The 23,737-nt window shown below is 44.8% G+C and overlaps 1 protein-coding gene across 1 annotated transcript in view; it reads left to right on the forward strand.

The window, feature by feature from the left end:
* The window catches only part of LOC126109600 (alkylglycerol monooxygenase-like), a 202,645-nt gene that overhangs the window by 89,962 nt on the left and 88,946 nt on the right, over window positions 1-23,737 (forward strand). Inside the window, exon 2 of the mRNA XM_049914642.1 lies at window positions 12,856-12,983. Coding sequence (XP_049770599.1) covers window positions 12,856-12,983 — 128 coding nt within the window. The remainder of the gene's footprint in view (window positions 1-12,855; window positions 12,984-23,737) is intronic.

A 23,737-nucleotide genomic window follows, 5' to 3' on the forward strand; every position in this document is an offset into this window, starting at 1 on the left:
GAAGATGCACTACCAACCGATCCCTTCTTCTAGTCAAGTTGTGCCACAAGCTTCTCTTCTCCTCAATCCTATTCAATACTTAATTAGTTACGTGATCTACCCATCTAATCTTCAGCATTCTTCTGTAGCACCACATTTCGAAAGCTTCACTTCTTGTCCAAACTATTTATCATCCACGTTTCACTTCCATACATTGCTACACTCCATACAAATACTTCCAGAAACGACTTCCTCACACGTAAATCTATACCCCATGTTAACAAATTTCTCTTCAGAAACGCTACCTTCGGGAAATTGAAGAAAAGACTTCAGCGTGTTCATCGCCACAAAAATTGCAGACGAACGTCTCCTAGATGACAGTACAAGGACTCACCCAAGTCTGCACGGACGAGAGCAACTCAAAACACTGCAGTGGACTGTTCTTCACCCTCCACTCTGTAGCCCGGATCTCGCACCCTCCGAATTCCATCTGTTTGCCCAATGCACTCCGCGGGAACCAGTACGGGGTGATGGGGAGGTCATTGATGCAGAAAGACTTTGGCATCGACGCCAACAAGTAGAGTGGTACCATGTAAGCATACAGGCCCTTACAGTAAGGCGGCGAAAGGCCGTCTCATTGAATAGAAATTATGTTCAAAAACGTTTTCTCTCGCCAAAAGAGTTGGGAACAATATGGTGTATTGGTATGCTGTATAAAACCGACCTGCTTTCAGAAAAAAAGTGTTACTCTACTTACTGAACACCCCTCATTTGTTGGAATGTATTTCGAATATTAAATTGAATTCTTTGCATAGAGAAAAGTACAAACATTTATTAGACCTCTGCAGAAATACGAGCGTGAGTCAAATGAAAACCTTAAACAATTTTTTAAATATTATTTATTACGTGGAAGTGGTACAAAGCTGTATCACGTTACAACATAATCTCCCCCACGCTGAATGCAAGTCCTCCAGCGCTTACAAAGTGCATAAATTCCTTTAGAAAAAAATTCATTTGGTAGTCTTCGCAACCACTCATGCACCGCGTGGCGTACCTCTTCATCAGAACGGAAATTCTTTCCTCCCGTTGCGTCTTTGAGTGGTCCAAACATATGGAAATCACTTGGGGCAAGGTCTGGTGAGTATGGTGGATGAGGAAGACACTCAAAATGCAGGTCTGTGATTGTTGCAACTGTTGTACGGGCAGTGTGGGGCCTTGCATTGTCTTGTTGCAAAAGGACACCTGCTGACAGCAATCCACGTCGCTTTGGTTTGATTGCAGGCCGCAAATGATTTTTTAGGAAATCTGTGTAGGATGCAGTGGTCCCTCTAGGCATGTAATGCTCCAAAATGACGCTTTTTCCGTCCCAAAAGAGAGTCAGCATAACCCTCGCTGCTGATGGTTCTGTTCGAAACTTCTTTGGTTTTGGTGATGAGGAATGGCGCCATTCCTTGCTCGCTCTCTTCGTTTCCGGTTGGTGGAAGTGAATCGAGGTTTCGTCCCCAGTAACTATTCTTGCAAGGAAGCCATCACCTTCTCGTTCAAAGCGCCGAAGAAGTTCTTCACAAGCATCAACACGTCGTTCTCTCATTTCAGGAGTCAGCTGCCGTGGCACCCATCTTGCAGACACTTTGTCAAACTGGAGCACATCGTGCACAATGTGGCGTGCTGACCCATGACTAATCTGTAAACATGCTGAAATGTCATTCGGTGTCACTCGGCGGTTTCCCTTCACTATGGCATCAACTGCTGCAAGGTTCTGTGGAGTCACAACTCGTTGTGCCTCACCTGGACGAGGAGCATCTTCCACAGAAGTCACACCATTTTCCAACTTCCTACTCCATTCGTAGACTTGCTGCAGTGACAAAGATGCATCACCGTACTGAACCTTCATTCGTCGATGAATTTCAATAGGTTTCACACCTTCACTACGCAAAAACCGAATAACAGACCGCTGTTCTTCCCTAGTGCAAGTCGCAAGTGGGGCGGCCATCTTTATACTGATACTGTGACGGCATGTGTGCATCTGCACTATGCTGCCACCTACAGGCCATTCTGCACGCTGTTTGTAGCACATTTACCAACTTACAGGATAACGGCGCGAAATTTCGATTTGTTATTACAAATTTAAGGTTTTCATTTGACTCACCCTCGTACTTCCAACTAACGGTCTTCTCACTCTGCATCTGCGAATAGAACAGGAAGGAAGCATAATTTCTGGTTAGAGGTATGCGCGAGAAAGAAAGACGCCTTCGGTACTTGCAACTCATCCGCGTCTGTGGACACTGAAACTTTGTAAACCAGTTAAACCTGTTCGGTGCGCCGGAGTTCGGGGCGCTGGCACGTGTTTTGCCTGTGTCTCCGTCTGCTCCAGTCGGACCTAGCAACTTGCATTACATAAACCAAGAACAGCGAGGTCGATCGTGACAACATGCATCCATCCATCCATACATACATACATACATACTCGTATACATTTCGCAGCCATGTTTCTTTTTCCTCCGGGGGGGGGGGGGGGGGAAGGGGAGGGGCGTATATAGCAGTTGTAATATGGAACTGTTGTGCAAACAGAAGACCACCTCGTCGCGAGAATTGCTGTCTCTCCTGGTACCATTGCAGACATGCCAGTAACCTTCGAACTAACGCGAAAGTCAATGGTCCGACGATCTAGTGCCTGCATGCGGACCAATGGTCGCGCATTCTAGCAGTTGCTATGAGTGAATGTCCCTGCTGTACTTAGCATGCCGAGCTACCTTGTGAGTACATCGCCCCTAGGATCAGAAACTGCTGTCAGGGACCGTATGTACCACGACTCAGTTACATTTATTTCGATGTTCTCTACCTCTTTGAAAGAATATTTTCGGAATAACCTGTATATAGGCGATCTAGTCGGTGACGTCCGAAGGTCGTCAAAGATTTCACGGATGCTGCTGTTGTAAAAAGAGGGTACGACGCTAGAAAGGTTAGCGAAATGCACTAAGATCTCAACAGGATCGATGCTTCTTACAGGGATCGGAAGCTGGTCCTTAATTTAAATTTCAGTTACTGCTGTTACTGCCAGTTTACGCACAATGCGTGTTTGATTACGCCTTTTCTGAAAAACGACTGGAAGCAGTGAATTGTACTAAATATCTTGCAGTATGCGTGCATGTAATTTAAAGTCGAACGACCACACAAAATTAATCCTATGGAATGCAGATGGCAGACTGATATTCATTGGAAGAATCTTTAGAAAGCGTAATCCAACCTCAAAGGAGTTAAGTCAGCGAATGACCAATACGTGAATACTGCACATCAGTCTGTGATGGACACCAGGCAGCTTAGAGGAATTTTCAGAAGATCAAAAGAAGAGCAGCACATTTCGTCACACGTTCGTTTAGTAAGCACGAAAGCGATGCAGAGATACTCTGCCATTATGCTTCACAGTGTTGCTTTTTGTCAACTTTTCGAGAGAATACTTTCCTAAGAGAGTCAACCAATATATTGCTCCCACCTAACAGGGGGATGTCACGACGTTGAGATCACAGATTTACTGCAAACTTACTTTAGTGGGCCATTAAAACAACATAACGCGCAACTAGTAAGGTGCACTACTCTGGCAATTCCGAGAAAATCGCGTCTGTTATGTGGTTTGTGTATCTGTGCGTAGGTGCAGGACCTTAGAGTTCGTGTTGGTAAAGTGTTTAGCGTTCGAGCTTCGTAAGACGAACGCGTTTGAGGCGACGGTTCGACTCCTGCTCAACCTTAATTATTAATCTATTTTTTCGTCACTGGTCATACTATTTAATATATAAGACATTTGAGAGGTAATATAATGGAAAAAACATGCGTATTTGCATGAAGGTTCGGTCTGTTATTTTAAGAACAATAATACGAGGGCATACAATATGAAGTGCAACAATTTTTTTCCCACGGGCAGTTTCGGTTGAAATATTGCGTGACAAATACCACCGTGCAACGTGTGATGTCGAGTGCACATCCAACAAGTACGAGCGGCGTTTGACAAGTCTGTGCAAAAATAAAAACTACTAACTTGTTTGGGGTAAACCTTTTTTTATTTTTCGACATATTCTCCTTGAGACTTACACACTTCGTCCAACGCTGTTCTAATTTGTTGATCCCTTCAGAATAATAGGAATTGTCCAAGTCTGCAAAATAGCTATTAGTTGCTGCAATCATCACGTCGTTTGAATAAAATCTTTGTCCCACCAGCCATTTCTTCAAATTGCGGAGCAAACAATAGTCCACGGGACAATAGCGGGGGATGTAAAAGGAGTTGGAATCCCGTTTCAATTAATTTTGCGACCACAACTGCTGAGATGTGTACTGGTGCACTGTCGTGATGGAAAAGGACTTTTTTGCGGTCAAATCGCCGGCGTTTTTCTTGCAGCTCGCTTTTCAAACAGTCCAATAACGATGAACAATACGCACCTGTAATAGTTTTACCCTTTTCCAGATTGTCGATGAGGATTATCCCTTGCGAATCCCAAAAGACAGTCGCCATAACCTTTCCGACCGAAGGAATGGTCTTCGCCTTTTTTGTGCAGATTCCCCTTTGGTAACCCATTTTTTAGATTGTTGTTTGGTCTCAGGAGTATAGTAATTATCCATGTTGGTCAAGCGTGAGCAATCGCGGAACCCATCTTGTGGATAACTTTCTCATGTCCAAAGGTTTATGCAAAATATTCTGTACACATTCATTCGAGATGCCCACAGCACTAGCAATCTCACGCACCTTAACTCTTCTGTCATCTATCACCATATCATGGATTTAATCAATGATTTCTGGAGTCGTAACCTCCACGGGGCGTCCAGAACGGTCAGCATCACTTGTGCCCATATGGACACCGAAAATTTTGAAACCACTTATAAACTGTTCTAATCGAAGGTGCAGAGTCATCGTAATGTTCGTCAAGCTTCTCTTTAGTCTCCTGAGGCGTTCTACCATTCATAAAGTAATGTTTAATCGCCACACGAAATTATTGACGATCACTCGACTTCCTTGATTCACACGAATGCCAAACACAAAAAATAGACCAATGTGGCTGAAATTTGTTGTGCGTTCTTTCCAAAGATGCTACTAGCTAAACATGACCTCGATACGCGCCGGTGGTGTCATGTCTCCGACTTTTCGCGGACTTTCCAAACGCCCCTCGTAATTCTACATTACCCATGTGGTCTGGCACATTGTGGCTTACTATATTACTGACTGTGGTTGTCATGTGCTTCATTATTTACTGAGGTTTGACTTTGGCGGCCGGCCGGAGTGGCCGTGCGGTTCTAGGCGCTCCAGTATGGAACCGAGCGACCGCTACGGTCGCAGGTTCGAATCCTGCCTCGGGCATCGATGTGTGTGATGTCCTTAGGTTAGTTAGATTTAATTAGTTCTAAGTGCTAGGCGACTGATGACCTCAGAAGTTAAGTCCCATAGTGCTCAGAGCCACTTGACTTTGGCTTCCCAAGCCTATCCCTTGTCCTTCAAAATTTAATTACAAATAGTAAATAATCAAATAACATATAAAATTCACTACAAATTTATGAAGATGCACGTGGGTTTTTTTTCATTACATTACCTCTCAAATGTCATATACATTAAATAATGTGACTATCGATGGAAAAAGTATAGCTTCAAATGTTAGCGGGATTCGGACTGTCGCCTCATCCACGACCTTCTCGCATAGTGTGAACTGTTACGACTTGGCCACAATGACTTCCTCTGACCGGTACCTTTACACACACACATCAGTTGCACGATAGATGACTAAAATTGGTCTTGCGATTTTCTCAGAGTTGCCAGGGTAACGCACCTTACTATTTCCACACTATGTTGTTCTAATGGCCTCCAAAAAGTAAGGTCCCCTTTTTTTTTACAAGTACGTAGACCTGTTTATTCCTACAATGGTTTACATCAGTTTACAGCTTGAACATTTAGCTATTTTCGACATAATCACCATTTCTGTCGATGCATTTTTGTAGACGCTGTGGCAGTTTTTGTATGCCCATCACATACCAACTCGCCGCCATGCTGTTCAGAAAGTTATGAACCTCCTCTTTCACCTCGTCGTCGGAGCTGAATCGCTTTCCGGCCAAATGTTCTTTTAATTTATGGAACAGGTGATAGTCACTGGGCGCCAGGTAAGGACTATAGGGTGGGTGGGTGATTATGTTTCACTGAAATTGGTGCAGGAGAGCAACGGGTGGGCGAGCGTTGTCATGGAGAATGTGTACGCCCTTGCTCAACATTCCTCTTCTCCGGTTCTGAATTGCTCGTTTGAGTTTTTTCAGTCTCACATTACCTGTCAGCGTTAATTGTGATCCCAGCGATTCAGCTCCGACGACGAGGTGAAAAAAGAGGTTCATAACTTTCTGAACAGCATGGCGGCGAGCTGGTGTGACTTGGGCATCCAAAAACTTCCACAGCGTCTACAAAAATGCAGATTATGTCGGAAAAATAGCTACATGTTCAAGCTGTAATCTGATGTAAACCATTGTAGAAATAAACAGGTCTACGTACTATTAAAAAAAAAGGAGACCTTACTTTTGGGATTACCCTCGTACAAAGTTTGAAGTAAATCTGTGATGCCAATGTCGTGGCCTTCCTTTGTAAGTATATCTCACGATTAGAATAATAAGATAAAAAAAGTAGATAAGAGCTCACAGGGAGACGTACTGGCAACTGTTCTCCCTGTGAACTGTTAGCGAAAGGAACAGGAAATGGCGAAAACGACAGTCATATAAGAACCAACATCCGCTAAAGACCGTAAGGTGGCTTGTGGACTGCAGATGTACGCTACTGGCCATTAAAATTGCTACACCACGAATATGACGTGCTACAGACGCGAAATTTAACCGACAGGAAGAAGATGCTGTGATATGCAAATGATTAGCTTTTCAGAGCATTCACACAAGGTTGGCGCCGGTGGCGACACCTACAACGTGCAGACATGAGGGAAGTTTCCAACCGATTTCTCATACACAAACAGCAGTTGACCGGCGTTGCCTGGTGAAACGTTGTTGTGATGCGTCGTGTAAGGAGGAGAAATGCGTACCATCACGTTTCCGACTTTGATAAAGGTCGGATTGTAGCCTATCGCGATTGCGGTTTATCGTATCGCGACATTGCTGCTCGAGTTGGTCGAGATCCAATGACTGTTTGCACAATATGGAATCGGTGGCTTCAAGAGGGTAATACGGAACGCCGTGCTGGATCCCAACGGCCTCGTATCACTAGCAGTCGAGATGACGGGCATCTTACCCGCATGGCTGTAACGCATCGTGCAGCCACGTCTCGATCCCTGAGTCAACAGATGGGGACGTCTGCAAGACGACAACCATCTCCACGAACAGTTCGACGACGTTTGCAGCAGCATGGACTATCAGCTCGAAGACGATGGCTGCGGTTACCCTTGACGCTGCATCACAGAGAGGAGCGCCTGCGATGGTGTACTCAACTACGAACCTGGGTGCACGAATGGCAAAACGTCATTTTTTCGGATGAATCCAGGTTCTGTTTGCAGCATCATGACGGTCGCATCCGTGTTTGGCGACATCGCGGTGAACGCACATTGGAAGCGTGTATTCGTCATCGCCATACTGGCGTATCACCTGGCGTGATGGTATGGGGCGCCATTGGTCACAAATCTCGGTCACCTCTTGTTCGCATTGACGGCACTTTGAACAGTGTACGTTACATTTCAGATGTGTTACGACCCATGACTACCCTTCATTCGATCCCTGCGAAACCCTACATTTCAGCAGGATAATGCACGACCGCATGTTGCAGGTCCTGTACGGGCCTTTCTGGTTACGGAAAATGTTCGACTGCTACCCTGGCCAGCACATTCTCGAGATCTCTCACCAATTGAAAACGTCTGGTCAATGGTGGCCGAGCAACTGGCTCGTCACAATACGCCAGTCACTACTCTTGATGAACTGTGGTATCGTGTTCAAGCTGCATGGGCAGCTGTACCTGTACACGCCATCCAAGCTCTGTTTGAATCAATGCCCAGGCGTATCAAGGCCGTTATTACGGCCAGAGGTGGTTCTTCTGGGTACTGATTTCTTAGGATCTATGCACCCAAATTGCGTGAATGTAATCACATGTGAGTTGTAGTATAATATATTTGTCCAATGAACACCCATTTATCATCTGCATTTCTTCTTGGTGTAGCAATTTTGATGACCAGTAGTGTACGAACTAGCCTCCGCTAAAGACCGCAAAGTGGCTTGCGGACTGCAGATATAGATGTGCAGTATCTCCTAATGACCCAGCAGGTCGCTAAGTGACTTTTCACGTGCACCCACACGTGGCTGAAGTGGCCACCCAACACGGGACAGCACAGGACAGCTTACGCAACCGCAGCAGGGCGGGTCCTTACGTAAGCAGCAGGAGGCGGGCTGAAATTCCACACAGCCGCCTCGGTGCGCGTGCAGCCGCTCCGGCGTGGCTCCCTGCAGCCACGGGTGTGCGCCGGGGGCCAGGGTAGGAGCCGGTGCGAGTCTAGCGTTGAGGGTTGCATACACTAGAAGTCAAGGCGCCGCTGCACCGGCTTCCTTCCTTTACGCTGGGCTTCAGCGGGTGGGACGAGTCTGAATGGCGGCGCTGCTGCAACAACAACTCGTCAACTTGTTGTCTCTTACTGAAGCCTGCTGGAGAGGAAAGCCGTACTATTTCTACGTTTGATTTTTGTGTACAGATACTAGAGTAAACTGAAGTGCTAATACTTATACTGTTGTGTCTGTGTTGCTAAACAACAGAAGTGTTGTAATTACTGAAATGCTATATGATAAACAAGTCGCCAAAACTGAAGCTGTATAACTGAATTTTTCATTAAACAAGAAATTATAAAACCGAATGTAGAAACTAAATACACTACTGGCCATTAAAATTGCTACACCAAGAAGAAATGCAGATGATAAACGGGTATTCATTGGACAAATATATTATACTAGAAATGACATGTGATTACATTTTCACGCAATTTGGGGGCATAGGTCCTGAGAAATCAGTACCCAGAACAACCACCTCTGGCCGTAATAACGGCCTTGATACGTCTGGGCATTGAGTCAAACAGACCTTGGATGGCGTGTACAGGTACAGCTGCTCATGCAGCTTCAACACGATACCACAGTTCATCAAGAGTAGTGACTGGCGTATTGTGACGAGCCAGTTGCTCGCCCACCATTGCTCGCCCACCACTGACTAGAGGTTTGCAATTGGTGAGAGATGTGGAGAATGTGCTGGCCAGGGCAGCAGTCGAACATTTTCTCTATCCAGAAATGCCCGTACAGGACCTGCAACATGCGGTCGTGCATTATCCTGCTGAAAGGTAGGGTTTCGTAGGGATCGAGTGAAGGGTAGAATCACGGGTCGTAACACATCTGAAATGTAACGTCCACTGTTCAAAGTGCCGTCAATGCGAACAAGAGGTGACTGAGACGTGTAACCGATGGCACCCCATACCATCACGCAGGTTGATACGCCAGTATGGCGATAACGAATAGACGCTTCCAATGTGCATTCACCGCGATGTCGCCAAAGACGGATGCGACCATCATGATGCTGTAAACAGAACCTGGATTTATCCGAAAAATTGAAGTTTTGCCATTCGTGATGGTACGCATTTCTCCTCCTTACACGAGGTATCACAACAACGTTTCACCAGGCAACGCCTGTCAACTGCTGTTTCTATATGAGAAATCGCTTGGAAACTTTCCTCATGTCAGCACGTTGTAGGTGTCGCCACGACGCCAACCTTGCGTGAATGCTCTGAAAAGCTAATCATTTGCATATCATAGCATCTTCTCCCTGTCGGTTAAATGTCGCGTCTGTAGCACGTCATCTTCGTGGTGTAGCAATTTTAATGGCCAGTAGTGTAAGATATCGTGTGAGACTGTTCTGTGGTAAAGATGGCGTATTCTTCAGATTGTCTTATAACGTTTGTAACGCTTTTCAGAGCATTTAGAAGTGTTATTATGAGTTTTGTACCGGTAAAAAAAAAAGAAATTTCTATCGTAGCACATCTGAAAATCTGCGCTGCTTTCCATCAGAGGTACCGGTAAAACGAGAGAGAAACAGAACTGCAGATTTTGAGAAATGGTACGATAGAACTTTTCTACTAGTGCAAAAGCTCTGAAAGGCGTTAAAAACATTGTAAGGAATCTACATTTCATAAACCTCCCTGTCTCACCACCCCTCCAGAAAGTCACAGACTGGATCCTTTTCTCCACAAATAAAGCACTTTATACTGGGTGTTCGGAAATTCCCGTTACAAACTTTCACTGCCTGATCTCTGGAGACTTTCTGCAAGCGCCTATGAATATTTGCGAAACTGAGGTTTCCGACAAAAGGAACTCAATGACAGCTCTCTGCTAAGGACGCGCCCCCGTTACAGATCTCATTTTGAAGCCTGCATTTAGCGGAACCATCTATCGGGACTTCATGAAAAATTGGTTGAGAAAAAAGTGTTGCATTGCTTGCTGAGCACCCATCGTGTCTTCTTGCCAGCAGAATCGTTCTGGAGCCAGCTGCCAATACCGGTTCTCTAAATTTCCTAAATACTGCTTCGCGAGAAGAACTTCGCCTTCCCACGAGGCATTCCTTACGAGTTCACGGAGCATTTCTATAATACTCCTACGTTGACTGAACGAACGAGTGACAAATCTAGCAGCATGCCTCTGAAATATTCCATGTCTTCCTTTAATCCCAAACAGCAATAAAATCACCCAGTTGTGAATTAGTTAAAAATTACAATACGCTCACTCACTGTCCAGCGTCCTAGTGGAATATTGGATGCAACTAGTTACTATAGACATGGCATGGCCTGTGCTCGTGAAGTGTTCGGTGTCAACAGAAGTACAGTCTCGGACCGCGCGACAGCTACGGTCCCAGGTTCGAATCCTGCCTCGGGCATGGATTTGTGTGATGTCCTTAGGTTAGTTAGGTTTAAGTAGTTCTAAGTCTAGGGGACTTATGGCTTCAGAAGTTAAGTCCCATAGTGCTCAGAGCCATTTTAACCATTTTTTTTTTGTCAACAGAAGCAGACGATATGAAGGTGGCGGTGATCGATAGGTATAAAATAATTTTGATAAATCATGAATTGGCACGGTAGCTATGCGTCACTGTACTAGGGCTACGAGTTTCAATCAAATACTAGCCCACCCTCAGGCATAATAAAAGACGTGAGAATCATTATTTGTATGTACACGAATGTCACACACGATGGACAAAATAAAACTGGGTCAGAAAACGAACCCGCACGTTAAGGTAAACAGCACAACTTACATCGTCTGCCTCGGCATGAATGATGTAACTTGGGTTCCCTAACTTAATTTGCATGACAAGTTTTCTGATCCAGTTTGATTTCTTCCATCGTGTACATTACTTACATCAGAATTTCGGAAGTCCAGCCATTACCTAATCGGCTTAGTCATGGAAAGTAAATATGTAAACACACTTCCACGTGGTTTTAGTAAGGTGCAGCTACTCTGGAGGTCCAGTGTGGGTTCGAATTATCGTATGGCAGAGAAACGTGGTAGGTATGCTCAAGTGTTCCAGAACAGATCTATACTGGAAAGAAAATTCAGTTCCACTTTTGGCCACCAGTCGCCAGTCTGGCGTTGTACACCATCTCGTCGACGTCTCCAGCGCTCATATTGAACAAATTGTGTAAGCGGCAGTTTAATAATAATATCGACATGATGCCTTTCTCAGTTGTTTGACCTGTGCTGCCCGCGTACCATCCCTGATCCATTACATATGGAAACATTTCTACACGTCTTTCTTACATTCACAGCTCCAGATACGCATCTGGTGGCCAAAATTCAACAAATGTTTCTCCAGCGTAAATCGGTTCTTCACTAACGCAATTTCCTTGCAAAATGATTTAGATAAGATATCTGTATGGTGCGAAAATATATATAAATGACCTAGTAGATAGTGTCGGAAGTTCCATGCGACTTTTCGCGGATGATGCTGTAGTAAACAGAGAAATTGCAGCATTAGAAAATAGCTGCGAAATGCAGGAAGATCTGCAGCGGATAGGCACTTGGTGCAGGGAATGGCAACTGACCCTTAACATAGACAAATGTAATGTATTGCGAATACATAGAAAGAAGGATCCTTTATTGTATGATTATATGATAGCGCAACAAACACTGGTAGCAGTAACTTCTGTAAAATATCTGGTAGTATGCGTACGGAACGATTTGAAGTGGAATAATCATATAAAATTAATTGTTGGTAAGGCGGGTACCAGGTTGAGATTCATTGGGAGAGTCCTTAGAAAATGTAGTCCATCAACAAAGGAGGTGGCTTACAAAACACTCGTTCGACCTATACTTGAGTATTGCTCATCAGTTTGGGATCCGTACCAGATCGGGTTGACGTTGGAGATAGAGAAGATCCAAAGAAGAGCGGCGCGTTTCGTCACAGGGTTATTTGGTAAGCGTGATAGCGTTACGGAGATGTTTAGCAAACTCAAGTGGCAGACTCTGCAAGAGAGGCGCTCTGCATCGCTGTGTAGCTTGCTCGCCAGGTTTCGAGAAGGTGCGTTTCTGGATGAGGTATCGAATATATTGCTTCCCCCTACTTATACCTCCCGAGGAGATCACGAATGTAAGAGAGATTCGAGCGCGCACGGAGGATTTCCGACAGTCGTTCTTCCCGCGAACCATACGCGACTGGAACCGGAAAGGGAGGTAATCACAGTGGCACGTAAAGTGCCCTCCGCCACACACCGTTGGGTGGCTTGCGGAGTATAAATGTAGATGTAGATGTTAAGAGAGCGATGTGACACAGAGCTGCTGTCGCAGTGTGTGATTCTTCGGAGCGGCCGCAGTGGAGTGACGGGCGTGTTGCGTCGTGCTGTGTTGCAGGCGTGGCCCTACTTCGTGGCGTTCATGCTGCTGGAGAACCTGCTGCTGTGGCTGGAGGGGCGGCCGACGGCGCGGCTCAACGACAGCCTCACCTCCATCTCGCACGGCCTCTTCCAGGAGTGTGGCAGGTCAGCGCATGTGTTGTCTACTTACCAGGGAACTTCACAGTCTGGTCGTCCTCGACGATCTTCGTACTTGCATACAATCTCGATGCTAGAATGAGATTTTCACTCTGCAGCGGAGTGTGCGCTGATGTGAAACGGGGCGTCAGTCGTGCTTGGGTAGCTCAGTTGGTAGAGCACTTGCCCGCGAAAGGCAAAGGTCCCGAGTTCGAGTCTCGGTCCGGCACACAGTTTTAATCTGCCAGGAAGTTTCAATCTCGATGCTGCTAGGATCGTATAGTTTCGTGTACTCCATTTGAATGTGTAACTGAAAAACATCTCTGGAAAAGACGACGTATTTCTCCCGGACACAAAGGCGTAGATTACGGCATGTATCAAAGTCTACAAGCAGTTTTTTCCTCAGTCAGTTTCCTAAAGCAGTACGTCGCAGTTCTCAAAGAAAATCTACCATCGAAGATTAGATTTCTAAGTGCTCTTAAGTATAAAACTATGCTTGTTCGAATATTCCGCAGCAGATAAGTGCGTATCGTAATAATGTCGTTAATCGTGACGCCTAACAAAACTCTACCATTTGGTGAGCAAGATATATGAAACAGGCGAAATACCCTCAGACTTCAAGAACAACATAATAATTCCAATCCCAAAGAAAGCAGGTGTTGACAGATGTAAAAATTACCGAACAATCACTTTAATAAGCCACGGATGCAAAATACTAAAGCGAATTCTTTACAGACGAATGGAAAAACTGGTGTAAGCCGACTTCGGGGAAGATCAGTTTGGATTCCGTAGAAATGTTGGAACATGTGAGGCAATACTGACCCTACAGCTTATCTTAGAAAATAGATTAAGGAAAGGCAAACTTACGTTTATAGCATTTGTAGACTTAGAGAAAGTTTTTGACAATGTTGACTGGAATATTTTCTTTCAAATTCTGAAGGTGACAGGGGTCAAATACAGGGAGCGAAAGGCTATTTACAATTTGTACAGAAAACAGACTGCAGTTATAAGAGTCGAGGGGCATGAAAAGCAAGCAGTGGTTGAGAACGGAGTGAGATAGGATTGTAGCCTATCCCCGATGTTATTCAATCTGTATATTGAGCAGGCAGTAAAGGAAACAAAACAAAAATTCGGAGTAGGAATTAAAATCCACGGAGAAGAAATAAAAACTTTGAGGAGCTGGAAGAGCAGCTGAACGGAATGGACAGTGTCTTGAAAGGAGGATATAAGATGAACATCATCAAAAGCAAAACGAGGGTAATGGAATGTAGTCGAATTAAATCGAGTGATGCTGCGCGAATTAGATTAGGAAATGAGACACTTAAAGTAGTAAAGGAGTTTCGCTATTTGGGGAGCAAAATAACTGATGATGGTCGAAGTAGAGAGGATATCAAATGTAGACTGGCAATGGCAACGAAAGCGTTTCTGAAGAAGAGAAATTTGTTAACATCGAGTATAGATTTGTCAGGAAGTCGTTTCTTAAAGTATTTGTACGGAACGTAGTCATGTATGGAAGTGTAACATGGACGATTTAACTAGTTTGGACAAGAAGAGAATAGAAGCTTTCGAAATGTGGTGCTACAGAAGAATGCTGAAGATTAGATGGGTAGATCATATAACTGATGAGGAGGTATTGCATAGAATTGGGGAGAAGAGGAGTTTGTGGCACAAATTGACTAGAAGAAGGGATCGGTTGGTAGGACATGTTCTGAGGCACCAAGGGATCACCAATTTAGTATTGAAGGGCAGTGTGGATGGTAAAAATCGTAGAGGGAGACAAAGAGATGAATACAGTAAGCAGATTCAGAAGGATGTAGGTTGCAGTAGGTACTGGGAGATGAAGCAGCTTGCACAGGATAGAGTAGCATGGAGAGCTGCATCAAACCAGTCTCAGGACTGAAGACCACCACCACAAACAACAACAACAACAACAACAACAACAACAAAGTAGTTTTTTACTCGGTCAGTTTCCTAAATTCCTAAAACAGGAAATTAACCGTAATGTAATCTCTTGAAATACTTCATTATTCAATTTTTTCGTTGTATTTTTAATTTTGTTTCGTTGAGGTAGGGAACATCTAAAAAATACCAAAGAATGAGGGATTAAAAATACGTTTCATTTAATGGAAAGTTAATCGATATTTCCCATATTGTGACGAGTACATTCCGACGGATGATACTTGTTATAAAAACAATCAAAACATTTGTACTTTCGACACCACGAACATTGTAGGAATGCACATTCATTTTCGTTGCAATCGCATCTGTATTCTCTCAAGCCCGCAGGCAACGCCACTCCATTAACGTTATGGAATACTGTTAAAATAAAAAAAACGCGAAAGATTGAAACAAAATTTGACATTCAATGTGTAATTTTGATTTATAGAGACTTGTAATTATTTTTAATCAATTCCTTGCGGAATTTTCATGATTAATTATAAATTAAAGCAGACATCTGAAAAAACGGAAACAAAAGTAGTATAGACGGGTCTCGAACCAGGGTCGCTCACTTGACACTCGGCTACTAGCTCAGCTGCCACAATAGTGTAACTTTTCTGTATATTAAGAGCTGCCCAAACCTTAGCAGGTAATATTTCAAAAACGAGGCCGCATTGGCACCTACAATTTTAAGGTGTGATAGGTGTCTACCCACACTATAAGCTGGCGAAGTGGGAGCTCGTAACTAGATGCACCTCCCAGGTCCCCTCGTCTAGTTACTGCACAATGCCGGGCAAAAGCCGCTCTGACGCGATATTAGGAGGTACCCCGTGACTTTTGTCACCTCATTGTAATTCCACTACAATGCACTACCCTTGTTTTACTTTTGTTGTTGATCGTCTTAAAACCCTTTCCAGGCACTATTCAGTTTATTCAACTGCTCTTCCCCGTCTTGTGCTGCGCCTGACACAATTACAGTGTCTTTGACAAACCCCAGTATTTTCATTTCTTCTCCCTGATCTTAATTGCCCCTCCAGATTTATTTCCAGTTTCCGTAGCGATGCACATAACTCTTTCACACCTGCCCACAAAGTGTGCAACATAACGCAACATAACGCTGTCACTGTTCGACGTGGGCGATATACGAGGGCAGTTCAATAAGTAATGCAACACATTTTTTTTCTGAAACAGGGGTTGTTTTATTCAGCATTGAAATACACCAGGTTATTCCCCAATCTTTTAGCTACACAACACTATTTTTCAACGTAATCTCCATTCAATGCTACGGCCTTACGCCACCTTGAAATGAGGGCCTGTATGCCTGCACGGTACCATTCCACTGGTCGATGTCGGAGCCAACGTCGTACTGCATCAATAACTTCTTCTTCATCCGCGTAGTGCCTCCCACGGATTGCGTCCTTCATTGGGCCAAACATATGGAAATTCGACGGTGCGAGATCGGGGCTGTAGGGTGCACGAGGAAGAACAGTCCACTGAAGTTTTGTGAGCTCCTCTCGGGTGCGAAGACTTGTGTGAGGGCCTGCGTTGTCATCAAGAAGGAGAAGTTCGTTCAGATTTTTGTGCCTACGAACACGCTGAAGTCGTTTCTTCAATTTCTGAAGAGTAGCACAATACACTTCAGAGTTGATCGTTTGACCATGGGGAAGGACATCGAACAGAATAACCCCTTCAGCGTCCCAGAAGACTGTAACCGTGACTTTACCGGCTGAGGGTATGGCTTTAAACTTTTTCTTGGTAGGGGAGTGGGTGTGGCGCCATTCCATTGATTGCCGTTTTGTTTCAGGTTCGAAGTGATGAACCCATGTTTCATCGCCTGTAACAATCTTTGACAAGAAATTGTCACCCTCAGCCACATGACGAGCAAGCAATTCCGCACAGATGGTTCTCCCTTGCTCTTCATGGTGTTCGGTTAGACAACGAGGGACCCAGCGGGAACAAACCTTTGAATATGGCAACTGGTGAACAATTGTGACAGCACTACCAACAGAGATGTCAAGTTGAGCACTGAGTTGTTTGATGGCGATCCGTCGATCATCTCGAATGAGTGTGTTCGCACGCTCCGCCATTGCAGGAGTCACAGCTGTGCACGGCCGGCCCGCACGCGGGAGATCAGACAAGACTGTCTTGACCTTGCGGCGATGATGACACACTCTTTGCCCAACGACTCACCGTGCTTTTGTCCACTGCCAGATCACCGTAGACATTCTGCAAGCGCCTATGAATATCTGAGATGCCCTGGTTTTCCGCCAAAAGAAACTCGATCACTGCCCGTTGTTTGCAACGCACATCCGTTACAGACGCCATTTTAACAGCTCCGTACAGCGCTGCCACCTGTCGGAAGTCAATGAAACTATACGAGACGAAGCGGGAATGTTTGAAAATATTCCACAAGAAATTTCCGGTTTTTTCAACCAAAATTGGCCGAGAAAAAAAATGTGTTGCATTACTTATTGAACTGCCCTCGTACGTGTGTGGCACACCGCTGGTGTCCTGCGACCTTTAAAAACGAGAACACCACGCACCCTCTTCGGCGTCTGCCATAACGGGCCGTCGTGCTAGCTATCGGGTCCGATCCGTTGCGTAACGCCTAGACAACCTACTTTACACTGCTGGCCACTAAAGTTGCAACCGCAACCACGATATCGAATAACCAAATTTTCTTTATTCTGCATGTACCGTGTAGCAGGAAGAATACACGATTAAGTTTGTGGGTGGACTGGGGGTGACACTGGCAACAAGTGCTTATATCTTAGGAAGACATCAACCAGGGTTGGGGGTTGTTTGGGGGAAGAGACCAAATACCGAGGTCATCGGTCTCATCGGATTAGGGAAGGACGGGGAAGGAATTCGGCCATACCCTTTCAAAAAATGTTTCAAATGGCTATGAGCACTATAGGACTTAACATCTGAGGTCATCAGTCCCCTAGAACTTAGAACTACTTACACCTAACTAACCTAAGAACTTCACACACATCCATGCCCGAGGCAGGAGTCGAACCTGCGACTGTAGCGCCTAGAACCGCTCGGCTACTTCGGCCAGCGTGCCCTTTCAAAGGAACCATCCCAGCATTCGCCTGTAGCGATTTAGGGAAATCACGGAAAACCTATATCAGGATATCGGGACGCGAGATTGAAACATCGTCCTCCCGAATGCGGGTCCTGTGTGCTAACCACTGCGCCACCTCGCTCGGTAAAACTATTGAACATCATTTGTTATCAGGTTCTCTTTAAAACAATTTATTAATCAACATTACAAGGTTCAACTAAACGGACACATTAAAGAATAAACTTGAGCTTTCACCCTCAAAAAAAGTCATTAAATGTGAAACAGCAGAAGTGTAAGAATTTAGATACGTATTTTTTTTTAAAATACAATTCCTGAAAAAAGCACTCCATCTTCAGGCCACGAGTGGCTTACCGGGACCATCCGACCGCCGTGTCATCCTCAGTTGAGGATGCGGATAGAAGGGGCGTGGGGTCAGCACACCGCTCTCCAGGTCGTTATGATGGTATTCTTGACCGAAGCCGCTACTATTCGGTCGAGAAGCTGCCCAATTGGCATCACGAGGCTGAGCGCACCCCGAAAAATGGCAATAGCGTATGGCGGCTGGATGGTCACCCATGCAAGTGCCGGCCACGCCCGACAACGCTTAACTTCGGTGATCCACTGCGGCAAGGCCGTTGCCACAATTCCTGAAAACATTAAATATTAATAATTTACATTGAAAGTCGTTCCGAGGCACACCATAACCTGAAAATTGCAATAAAATAACAGAGAGGTTCCAAGTCAGGCCAAGGCACAAATCGGCAGGCGACCCAGCAGACCCGAGAGGATAGGATAGGTGATGCGCCGAAACATACACAGCAAAGATCTCTTAAGCAGACCAGATCCCTTGCCGTGGCTCTAAAAGAAACAGGAGACGACCATTGCGGACGTGCCAGGAACTATCGAACGGAGACGACGCACTGGGCGCATACACTGCCAAAATGTGCGCATTCGAGCAGCTCACATGAGCGCCACTGCTGTAATTAGTGTGCTAAACTACCTTCTGTGTAAATCAACAAAAGCATCAGAAACTGCCGTCAGCGGTCATACGCACTGTAACTAAATACATTTGTTTACTGAATTCTACGTCCTGTATTAATTTGAACGAATAGTTTCGGAACCCCCTGTAGTGACAATGTAGAGACCATTGACAGTGAAAGTGTTTATCTGTGTTACTATAAGGTAGCCGGCAGTAGTGGCCGAGCGGTTCTAGGCACTTCAGTCTGGACCCGCGCGACCGCTACGGTCGCAGGTTCGAATCCTGCCTCGGGCATGAATGTGTGTGATGTCCTTAGGTTAGTTAGGTTTAAGTAGTTCTAAGTTCTAGGGGACTGATGACCTCAGATGTTAAGTCCCATAGTTCTCAGAGCAATTTTGAACTGTAAGGTAAATTTGACTTTGTACTACTGCTTTTAACAGTGTTACGGAAAGTATATACTTGTGACACAAAACTTAAATTTTAGGCCCATTTTTCCTTGATGTTTACCACTCGTAAGTTTTTTAGGCATTATGAGTTCACGGAAGTTTCGAGATGAGGGACTTTGTCTAGGAAAAACGCGAATCCATTCAAGTATATCGCATGAAATGATGAGTGGTTGAAAAGTATATGTCCCAGTGAAACTAGTTGTTCACTTTTGCTGACAGCTGTGGCCGAGCGGTTTTAGGCGCTACAGTCCGGAACTGCGCGACCGCTACTGTCGCAGGTTCCAATCCTGCCTCGGGCACGGATGTGTGTGATGTCCTTCGGTTAGTTAGGTTTAAGTAGAACTAACAAGGGGAGGCCACGACGTTTGGAACGCGGATTTACTGCAAACTTCGTACACTCGCAGTACTCCACGAGGACAACAAAATTTGTAATCATTAGCGCGTACTTCTCAAGCGGTATTGAGAAAATCGCAAGATAATTTCGGTCGTCAAATATATACCTGTGCGTGGCCATTTTTACCATGAAGCGCCGGCAGCCGAGTGGTTAGCGTTCAAGCCTCTCCTGGGATCGTGACGGTATCGATTGCACTCTAGACGGCTGGAAAACCGTAGCCTGGTCATAAGAGTCCCGATTTCAGTCGGTAGGAGCTGACGGTAGGGTTCGGTGTGGCGCAGACCCCACGAAGTTACGGACCCGGGTTGTCAAAAGAGACACTGTGCAAGTTGGTGGTGCCTCCATAGTGGTGTTGGGTGTATTCACGTGGACTTGAATGGGTCCTCTGGTAAAATTGGTTACTGACTGGGAATTGTTACTTTCGGGTACTCGGAGACCATTTGTTCCCAAGCAACGATATAATTTTTATGGATGACGGTGTGCCACGTGGCCGGGCGACAATTTTTTGCGGCTGGTTTGAAGAACGTTCTGGACAATTCGAGCGAATGATTTGGCCACCCAGATCGCCCATCATGAATCCCACCGAACATTTATGGGACATAATCGAAAGGTCAGTTCGTGCACAAAATCCTGCACTGGCAATGCTTTCGCAATTATGGATAGCTATAGAGGCAGTATGACTCAATAGTTCTAACAACTTGTTGAGTCCATGCTACGTCGAGTTGTTACAGTACAGCGGGCAAAAGATGATCCCACACGATATTAGGAGATATCCCATGACTTCTGTCTCCTCAGTGTAGTAGTAGCTGTAGAGTCTAGTTCCGACGTGAGGTCGCATGGTGAAAGTGGTCTCCACAGCGCAGCGCACCACACAAGGGCGCGTCATTAGCGGTCCCCAGAGACCTCCACCGCCAGAGGCAAAACAGAACGGAGGGCAGGGAATGTTGATCCCACCCGCTGCAGGCTGCTTCGGCACTGCGAGGAGCCTTCTACCTAGAGTTGTAAACTACCGTAGGCTGCTATAGCCTACCATACGTAGTCTGAGGCAGTTTTCCTACTAGCTATGATTAGCTAACGCTATACCCGTGTTACTTGTAAGTTAGATGTGTTGCATACCTATCTGGCGTTACCTCCCAATGGTTGCTTTCTTTGTGTATGCGGTCAGTGTCTTACTGGATGCCCATAAAAGCCAGAAGCGGTGAATCATCTAGAAACTGAGTGAATAAACGGTATTTATAGCAAAACTGGAATTTTCAGTGATTGAGGTTATATTCGAAAATTCTTGATTCGCTACTGTCGCAGGTTCGAATCCTGCCTCGGGCATGGATGTGTGTGATGTCCTTAGGTTCGTTACGTTTAAGTACTTCTAAGTTCTAGGGGACTGATGATCTCAGATGTTAAGTCCCATAATGCTAAGAGCCATTTGAACCGTTTGAATTCTTGATTTGTAACGTGAAACACAGGGCTGTTGTAGGAAAAATAAAGAAAACAATACAGATTCATCATACAGCGTTAGAAGACGCAATTTCCTCGACAAAAGGGTAAAATAAAAAACCGCAAGGCAAAAATATATCAAACATCCCATACTTCGTCAAACTTACATAAAACATGTTTCTGTTAATCGTAGACAACTTTCGCATTTATGAATAATAACAAGAAACTATTGTCTTTGATCATGAAGAATGATGTTCTATTGCATGCAAAAAAAAGTAAGAATACATATAATGCTTGTGAATGTACAATGTACTTGAATCAAAAGTAATTTCTTTGGTTACATAAAAGCACAGAATTTTCCCGATTAACTAATTATTATCACTTACAAAATGCTGTTTATATTCTGTAAGGATATAAAGTACACAATGGACTAACACTGATTGATGTGCGGTTGTCATTATATGCAAAAAAAAACTGATGTATGTTTCTTTCCCAATCCTGCCGGCACTCCTACCAGTTACTACGTCATTTACATCTACATCATTACTCTGCTATTCAAGATAAAGTGGCTGGCAGAGGTTTCAATGAACCACCTTCAAGCTGTCTCTCTACCATTCCACTCTCGAACGGCACGCGGGAAAAACGAGCACTTAATTTTTTCTGAGCGAGCCCTGATTTCTCTTATTTTATCGTGATGATCATTTCTCCCTATGTAGGTGGGTACCAACAGAATGTTGGAGGAGAGAACTGGTGATTGAAATTTCATGAGAAGATCCCGTCACAACGAAAAACGCCTTTGTTTTACTGATTACTACTCCAGTTCACGTATCATGTCTGTGACACTATCTCCCCTATTTCGCGATAATACAAAACGAGGTGCCCTTCTTTGTACTTTTCAATGTCATCCGTCAGTCCCACCTGATACGGATCCCACACCGCACTGCAATACTCCAGAACAGGGTGGACAAGTGTGATGTAAGCAGTCTCTTTAGTAGACTTGTTGCACCTTCTGCCGATGAATCGCAGTCTTTGGTGTGCTCTACCCACCTTTACGTAGTGTACCAAAACTACTGAGCTGTAGTTTTAATAGAGCGCAACTCTACTCCTACCGGATCAAAGACTGTCGCGCCGTTCACAAGAGTCCACCGCTTTCCACATTCAAACGCCAACACTAAGCAAGCGACAGGTAATTCTTCGCTCCCTTCACACTAGGAGCTCTTTATTGTTACAAGCTCAACTTACAAAAAAATGGTTCAAATGGCTCTGAGCACTATGGGACTCAACTGCTGTGGTCATAAGTCCCCTAGAACTTAGAACTACTTAAACCTAACTAACCTAAGGACATCACACACATCCATGCCCGAGGCAGGATTCGAACCTGCGACCGTAGCGGTCGTGCGGTTCCAGACTGTAGCGCCTTTAACCGCTCGGCCACTGCGGCCGGCGCTCAACTTACACTCATTCAGAATTTCTTCTGATGAGGTACTTACACTGTTTAACTTTGTTCGTGTTACATGTAATTGGCACAGGTCACCCACAGTATTACCTACAAAATGACTCCTTAATTCGAAACAGATGTCTTTTCTTTCAGTCTGTTAGGACAAATGTCTCCAAATCTGCGAGGTGCAACAATAAAGTAATGAGACTGATTTTCTTTGCAAGATGTGGCAACCCTTCAGGCTTGCGTACGCGCAATATCTTTGGCCTTGGTCTATAAGCTGCTTCTAGTCTAAGGGACACATCGATGCAACTGCTCAGTCATGAGTCGTGCTGTAATAAGTTAACACGTGTCTGTGTCTCTCATCAATGGAACCGCATAACATTGCGCAACGGTATGCCATTTCTTTTTGCGTTGAATTGGGTGAAAATGCGACGACAATTAAGGTAAGCTTCAGAAGGCTTTTGGAGAGGAGGTTATGTCAAGAGCTCAAGTTTTTCGTTGGCCTAAAATGTTAAAGTGAAGGGAGAACGAATGTTGAAAGTGCCGACAGCAGTGGACGACTATGTATGCATGTGTGCTTCTTTGATTCCAAGGGAAATGTTCATAAAGAGTGGGTTCTTCGTGGACAAGCAGTTAACCAATATTACTACAAAGAAATTTTAGAAAGACTTCGTAAAAGTTCTTTTTGTCTGTGCCAACATTGCTGTTAATTGGATTCTGCATCACGATAATGCGCCATCGCATACTGCTCTGTCAGTACAGCAATTTTTAACCTCAAAACAAATTTCAGTACTACCACAGCCACCTCATTCACCAGATATCGCTCCGTGCGACTTTTCTATTCCCAAGAGTCAAAACGGTGGTCAAGGGACACCATTTTCAAACAACACAAAATGTCCAAAAAGCTGTGATGAGGGTCTTGGAGGATATTGCATTAGATGAGTTCCATAATGTTACCATCAATGGCAGAAGCGCTGGAAAAAGTGTGTGCAATCAGAAGTGAACTACTTAGGAGACAATACTAAACTTGACTAAAAAGGTAAGCAACAGTTTTTTTCACAACC

This window comes from Schistocerca cancellata, chromosome 12, assembly GCF_023864275.1.
Source record: "Schistocerca cancellata isolate TAMUIC-IGC-003103 chromosome 12, iqSchCanc2.1, whole genome shotgun sequence".
NCBI classification, from domain to species: Eukaryota; Metazoa; Arthropoda; class Insecta; order Orthoptera; family Acrididae; genus Schistocerca; species Schistocerca cancellata.